This window comes from Ascaphus truei, unplaced genomic scaffold, assembly GCF_040206685.1.
Source record: "Ascaphus truei isolate aAscTru1 unplaced genomic scaffold, aAscTru1.hap1 HAP1_SCAFFOLD_427, whole genome shotgun sequence".
Lineage (NCBI taxonomy): Eukaryota > Metazoa > Chordata > Amphibia > Anura > Ascaphidae > Ascaphus > Ascaphus truei.
In genome coordinates this window covers 265,054-272,282 of record NW_027456758.1, presented here as the reverse complement: position 1 = coordinate 272,282, position 7,229 = coordinate 265,054, and the positions used below count along the sequence as shown (strand labels likewise).

Here is a 7,229-nt window from a genome sequence, read left to right as displayed (position 1 = left end):
TTGTAGGAGTTCTGTATGTTTTATAATTCTTGTTCAGCTGGTCTTAGCTGATTGGAGGGTGGCAACCTCCTACCTAATTGAAGCTCACTCCCTCCCACATTTAAGTGGTTAAAAGCTCACTCCATGGCATCTCCCACTCTCAGGGGAACTTGCTTGCTTGCAGTTTGATTGTGACAAATCTAATACAGAGTGCTTTTCCTGGTAATGTACAGGTCAATAAAAGCTTCAGTCAGACTTAGAACTATGCAACTAATTTTGACAGATTTATTATAAATCATTCTTCCTGTTAATAACCTGTATAATAAGAATTTATATTAGTGTTAGGGACCCTTGAGATGTGGTCTGCCGTGCAGTTGGCTCAGGGGCTTACAACACTTTGGCCAAAATGTTAAACTAAAAGACCATTTTATTTAATAGATATCTATACATATATATTTAGGCACTGTACCGTGTATGGGTTTCACTGGATGTGCACTGAGCTCTGTCTGTGTTTCATGTTCTGTCTCTGGTTTTAAATATATATTGCCATGTTCAGTAGCACTCCTCTGTGACACTTATATGCTTATATATATGTTGTGGTTATTTTGGGGGTTTAATATGAGCTTGCAGGTGTCCTGTACATGTACAGCACACACATAGCACACTGGCACATGTACAGCACACGGACACATGCACCGCACATGCACCGCACATGGACACATGAACAGCACATGCACAGCAGACGGGCACAGCAAGCTGACACGCACACAGCACGCTGACACGCACACTGACGCACACAGCACACGGGCACACGCACAGCAAACTGACACACAGCACGCTGACACGCACACTGACGCACACAGCACACGGGCACACGCACAGCAAACTGACACACAGCACGCTGACACGCACACTGACACACACAGCACACTGAGGCACGCGCACAGCACGCTGACACACGCACAGCACGCGGGACTGTTACAAAGAGAAGATTTAATATAATAAAAACATATCACAAGTGCGTACACAATATGTACACACAATGCACACAGTATATACAAATTCACAATGTACACACAGTGTCAGTGGGACCCGCCCCCTTGAGTCACATGACCAGCACATGGCAGAGGTAATAAATAGCAGGTCAGTGGGTCACTCGACCCGCGCCAGGACATAGGACAGGAAGACTAGCAGGAGCGGCAGACACAGGAGAGCGGCGAGCCACAAGCAGATACTCAGCACAGACAGTCTGAGCGAGCGTCGAGAGAGCGCGCGAGACTCCGCCGGGACACGCGCCCTCTCTGCCTGCCAAAGAGAAGGGGACAGGTCACCAACAGACACCCCAACAAGGGTCACCTCCCCCAATACCCTGACACAGCCCGGGGGGGGGGGGGACAAATCACCAACAGACACCCCAACAAGGGTCACCTCCCCCAATACCCTGACACAGCCCGGGGGGGGGGGGACAAATCACCAACAGACACCCCAACAACGGTCACCTCCCCCAATACCCTGACACAGCCCGGGGGGGGGGGACAAATCACCAACAGACACCCCAACAAGGGTCACTTCCCCAAATCACCTCCCCCCCTACTCTGTGACAGGCCGGGGGGGGGGGGACAGGTCACCAACAGACACCCCAACAAGGATCACCTCCCGCCACCCTAATCCGTGACACAGCCCGGGGGGCGGGGGGGAAGACAGGTCACCTACAGATACCACAGCAAGTGTCGCCTCCCCCCACCCTACTCTGACACAGACCGGGGGGGGGGGGGGAAATAGAGAGCACCGCACAGCCCTCTGGGGGGGGGGGGGGGGGAGAGCACCGCACAGCCCTCTGGGGGGGGGGGGGTTAGGGGGAGCACCACACACAGCCCTGGGGGGGGGGGGGAACAGCCAGGTCCATCCCTTTACCTGCAGAGCGAGGAGCAGGGCTTTGATACCCACACAGGAGACACCGCACACAATACTCATGATGGCCAGACGGCGGCGTCCAGAGGGTGTCCAGCAGACGGGCCCCGGGGAGGAAGGGGAGCGGGGCCCCGGGGAGGAGTCAATCAGGATGATATCCTCCGGGACTCCGTCTCCATTCACAAGGCTCTTATCATCCATGTGTGGCACAGCCTAAGGGACACAGACACTAGGAAAGACCCTCTGACCAAGCGCCCCCCAATCCTGTCCCGTGTGACACCTCCCTGTGCCTCCCCCAATCCTGTCCCGTGTGACACCTCCCTGTGCCTCCCCCAATCCTGTCCCGTGTGACACCTCCCTGTGCCTCCCCCCAATCCTGTCCCGTGTGACACCTCCCTGTGCCTCCCCCCAATCCTGTCCCGTGTGACACCTCCCTGTGCCCCCCCCAATCCTGTCCCGTGTGACACCTCCCTGTGCCTCCCCCCAATCCTGTCCCGTGTGACACCTCCCTGTGCCTCCCCCAATCCTGTCCCGTGTGACACCTCCCTGTGCCTCCCCCCAATCCTGTCCCGTGTGACACCTCCCTGTGCCTCCCCCAATCCTGTCCCATGTGACACCTCCCTGTGCCTCCCCCAATCCTGTCCCGTGTGACACCTCCCTGTGCCTCCCCCAATCCTGTCCCGTGTGACACCTCCCTGTGCCTCCCCCCAATCCTGTCCCGTGTGACACCTCCCTGTGCCTCCCCCCAATCCTGTCCCATGTGACACCTCCCTGTGCCTCCCCCAATCCTGTCCCATGTGACACCTCCCTGTGCCTCCCCCCAATCCTGTCCCATGTGACACCTCCCTGTGCCCCCCCCAATCCTGTCCCGTGTGACACCTCCCTGTGCCTCCCCCCAATCCTGTCCCATGTGACACCTCCCTGTGCCTCCCCCAATCCTGTCCCATGTGACACCTCCCTGTGCCTCCCCCCAATCCTGTCCTGTGTGACACCTCCCTGTGCCTCCCCCCAATCCTGTCCCGTGTGACACCTCCCTGTGCCTCCCCCCAATCCTGTCCCATGTGACACCTCCCTGTGCCTCCCCCAATCCTGTCCCATGTGACACCTCCCTGTGCCTCCCCCCAATCCTGTCCCATGTGACACCTCCCTGTGCCTCCCCCAATCCTGTCCCATGTGACACCTCCCTGTGCCTCCCCCCAATCCTGTCCCGTGTGACACCTCCCTGTGCCTCCCCCCAATCCTGTCCCGTGTGACACCTCCCTGTGCCTCCCCCAATCCTGTCCCATGTGACACCTCCCTGTGCCTCCCCCCAATCCTGTCCCGTGTGACACCTCCCTGTGCCTCCCCCCAATCCTGTCCCGTGTGACACCTCCCTGTGCCTCCCCCAATACTGTCCCATGTGACACCTCCCTGTGCCTCCCCCCAAACCTGTCCCGTGTGACACCTCCCTGTGCCTCCCCCCAATCCTGTCCCGTGTGACACCTCCCTGTGCCTCCCCCCAATCCTGTCCCGTGTGACACCTCCCTGTGCCTCCCCCCAATCCTGTCCCATGTGACACCTCCCTGTGCCTCCCCCAATACTGTCCCGTGTGACACCTCCCTGTGCCTCCCCCCAATCCTGTCCCGTGTGACACCTCCCTGTGCCTCCCCCCAATCCTGTCCCGTGTGACACCTCCCTGTGCCTCCCCCCAATCCTGTCCCGTGTGACACCTCCCTGTGCCTCCCCCAATCCTGTCCCGTGTGACACCTCCCTGTGCCTCCCCCCAATCCTGTCCCGTGTGACACCTCCCTGTGCCTCCCCCCAATCCTGTCCCGTGTGACACCTCCCTGTGCCTCCCCCCAATCCTGTCCCGTGTGACACCTCCCTGTGCCTCCCCCCAATCCTGTCCCGTGTGACACCTCCCTGTGCCTCCCCCCAATCCTGTCCCGTGTGACACCTCCCTGTGCCTCCCCCCAATCCTGTCCCGTGTGACACCTCCCTGTGCCTCCCCCAATCCTGTCCCATGTGACACCTCCCTGTGCCCCCCCCAATCCTGTCCCGTGTGACACCTCCCTGTGCCTCCCCCCAATCCTGTCCCGTGTGACACCTCCCTGTGCCTCCCCCCAATCCTGTCCCGTGTGACACCTCCCTGTGCCTCCCCCAATCCTGTCCCATGTGACACCTCCCTGTGCCCCCCCCAATCCTGTCCCGTGTGACACCTCCCTGTGCCTCCCCCCAATCCTGTCCCGTGTGACACCTCCCTGTGCCTCCCCCCAATCCTGTCCCGTGCGACACCTCCCTGTGCCCCCCCCATGTACATGACAGTCTCTTACCACAAACACTCTCTCTTGCATATTCTGTTTGCTAGAAGTCATCACATCCCACTGTGATCTCAGCTGGGCGGTCTCTTCAATGCGGTCTCCCAGTCAGTGCGGTCCCTCAGATGCAGTCTCCCAGTCAGATGCAGTCTCCCAGTCAGTGCGGTATCTCAGATGCAGTCTCCCAGTCAGATGCAGTCTCCCAGTCAGTGCGGTCTCCCGGATGCAGTCTCCCAGTCAGTGCGGTCTCCCAGTCAGTGCGGTCCCTCAGATGCAGTCTCCCAGTCAGTGCGGTCTCCCGGATGCAGTCTCCCGGTTTGTCTGTCTCGGTTTCTGTCTCAGTGACTCACTATGCCTGGAATGAGATACTTGCTGTAGGCGTGCACTCTCTGTGTGTGTCTTGTAGGCGCTCTCGCTCTCTGACTCACTATGCCTGGAATGAGACAACATTCTTTACCTGACTCTGTCTCTCTCCTCCCTCCCCCCCCCCCTCTCCTGGCCCCATCTCTCTCTCTCCCCCCACCTCCCCTCTCAGGTATGTGTGTGGGGGTCCCTATGTACAGGTGTGAGTGTATGTGTGCATGTGCGTGTGTGTGTGTGTGTGTGTGTGTGTGTGTGTAAGTAAGGGATCCCTATGTGTACAGGTGTGTGTGTGAGGGGGGGGATGCCTGTGTGTACAGGTGTGTGTGTGGTGGCTGTGTGTACAGAGGGGAGCCTGTGTGTACAGGTGTGTGTGGTGGGGGCCTGTGTGTACAGGTGTGTGTGTGGTGGCTGTGTGTACAGAGGGGAGCCTGTGTGTACAGGTGTGTGTGGTGGGGGCCTGTGTGTACAGGTGTGTGTGGTGGGAGCCTGTGTGTACAGGTGTGTGTGTGGTGGCTGTGTGTACAGAGGGGAGCCTGTGTGTACAGGTGTGTGTGTGTGTGTGTGTGTGTGTGTGTGTGTGTGTGTGTGTGAGGGGGGGGGTGCCTGTGTGTACAGTGTGTGTGGTAGGGGGGGCTGTGTGTACAGGTGTGTGTGTGTGTTGGGGGGCTGTGTGCACAGCTGTGTGTGGAGAGGAGTCATGTGTATAGGTACATGTGTGTGTGTGTGGGGGGGGGCTCTGTGTACAGGGGTGTGTGCGCGGAAAGAACCTGTGTGTACAGGTGTGTTTGGGGTGAACCTGTGTGTACAGGTGTGTGTGTGGGGGAGCCTGTGTGTACAGGTGTGTTTGGGGAAGGGTCCTGTGTGTACAGGTGTGTGTAAGTGTATGTGGGGGGGCTGTGTGTGTATAGGTGTGTGTGTGTTTGGGGAGCCTGTGTACAGGTTGCGTGTCGGGGCTGCTCGTGTGTACAGGTGTCTGTGAGAGGGGGGGGGGAGAAGAGGAGGAAGGGGGGGGAGAAGAGGAGGAAGGGGGGGGAGAAGAGGAGGAAGGGGGGGAGAAGAGGAGGAAGGGGGGGAGAAGAGGAGGAAGGGGGGGAGAAGAGGAGGAAGGGGGGGAGAAGAGGAGGAAGGGGGGGAGAAGAGGAGGAAGGGGAAAAGAGGAGGTGGGAAGAGAGAGACAGGGGAGGAAGAAAGAGGAGGGGGGAAGAGAGGAAGGGGAAAGACAGGAAGGGGAAAGAGAGAGGAAGAGAAAGGAGGGAGGAGGGGGAAAGAGAAGGATGGGGAAGTGGGGAACGGAGAGGGTGAGGGAAAGTTGGAAAGAGGTAAGTGGGAGATGGAGGGAGAGGGGAATTGGGATTCTGGCAATAGCTGGATTCACATTGTAGGAGCAACATGGCCAGCATATTAAAGGTTAAATCCGGCCAGTGCCCCTACCAGTCAACATGGCCAGCATATTAAAGGTTAAATCCGGCCAGTGCCCCTACCAGTCAACATGGCCAGCATATTAAAGGTTAAATCCGGCCAGTGCCCCTTCTAGTCAATATGGCCAGCATATTAAAGGTTAAATCCGGCCAGTGCCCCTACCAGTCAACATGGCCAGCATATTAAAGGTTAAATCCGGCCAGTGCCCCTACCAGTCAACATGGCCAGCATATTAAAGGTTAAATCCGGCCAGTGCCCCTTCTAGTCAATATGGCCAGCATATTAAAGGTTAAATCCGGCCAGTGCCCCTACCAGTCAATATGGCCAGCATATTAAAGGTTAAATATGGCCAGTGCCCCTACCAGTCAACATGGCCAGCATATTAAAGGTTAAATCCGGCCAGTGCCCCTACCAGTCAACATGGCCAGCATATTAAAGGTTAAATCCGGCCAGTGCCCCTTCTAGTCAATATGGCCAGCATATTAAAGGTTAAATCCGGCCAGTGCCCCTTCTAGTCAATATGGCCAGCATATTAAAGGTTAAATCCGGCCAGTGCCCCTACCAGTCAATATGGCCAGCATATTAAAGGTTAAATATGGCCAGTGCCCCTACCAGTCAACATGGCCAGCATATTAAAGGTTAAATCCGGCCAGTGCCCCTTCTAGTCAATATGGCCAGCATATTAAAGGTTAAATCCGGCCAGTGCCCCTACCAGTCAATATGGAGGCCATAATTCTGGCTTAAAAAGACCATCTTATTACTGCCAAAATGGCTGATGTGTGCGATACTGTCTGCCGTTTAACAGCTTATCCCCCCATACCAGTGTAGCCCTGGGTAGTTTTGGGCTATAGGTCTGCCCTCCTCCTGGCAGTAATACCTAGTAAGGGCAGGTTGCCAGGAGCAATCATGGGTTTTCCCCACACGTGCAGTGCAGTGAGTCAGTGATGGTAGTGTCATCAGGCCTGCTGTCCAATCGGAGGCATGGGGGGGGGGGTGCTCACTGGAGCTTACTTGGTGCATTGCACTTCCTGATTTAGCCAGTTGGTTATACCTTTGAGAGACAGGTTCACCCGTACTAAGCCGTCAGGGCTCTGGAAGGCTTGAGGCCCTCCCTCCGGGGAGAGGTGGGGAACCATACCTCCTATCCCAAAAGGGGGTAGGGGAAGAGCAAGGACCACTCTCGGTGCCCGTTGGCTGGGAGTAGGCTCCAGGGACATCCCGAGGGTGGATACCCTAAGAACTGCTGTGATCTGCGGCTGC

General features: G+C 57.2%; 1 protein-coding gene across 1 annotated transcript; it reads right to left on the bottom strand.

Annotated features, from left to right (window-relative positions):
- Nucleotides 1-957: 957 nt before the first annotated feature.
- On the bottom strand, nt 958-4,681 carry TMEM265 (transmembrane protein 265). Its single transcript, XM_075583986.1, has 4 exons — nt 4,415-4,681; nt 4,203-4,302; nt 1,894-2,103; nt 958-1,284 (listed from the first exon to the last, which is right to left on the bottom strand). Exons 2-4 carry the CDS (start codon nt 4,242-4,244, stop codon nt 1,132-1,134), a joined length of 405 nt encoding a protein of 134 aa, XP_075440101.1. The 5' UTR covers nt 4,245-4,302; nt 4,415-4,681; the 3' UTR covers nt 958-1,131.
- Between the last annotated feature and the right edge of the window lie 2,548 nt (nt 4,682-7,229).

Bases quoted from the DNA above. Each gene is read 5' to 3' on its own strand.
- TMEM265 (XM_075583986.1), bottom strand. From the start codon at position 4,244: ATGACTTCTAGCAAACAGAATATGCAAGAGAGAGTGTTTGTG. The intron at 2,104-4,202 runs GTAAGAGACTGT...TGTGTCCCTTAG, and splicing joins TGCAAGAGAGAGTGTTTGTG to GCTGTGCCACACATGGATGA. The intron at 1,285-1,893 runs GTAAAGGGATGG...TCTCTTTGGCAG, and splicing joins CCCTGCTCCTCGCTCTGCAG to GCAGAGAGGGCGCGTGTCCC.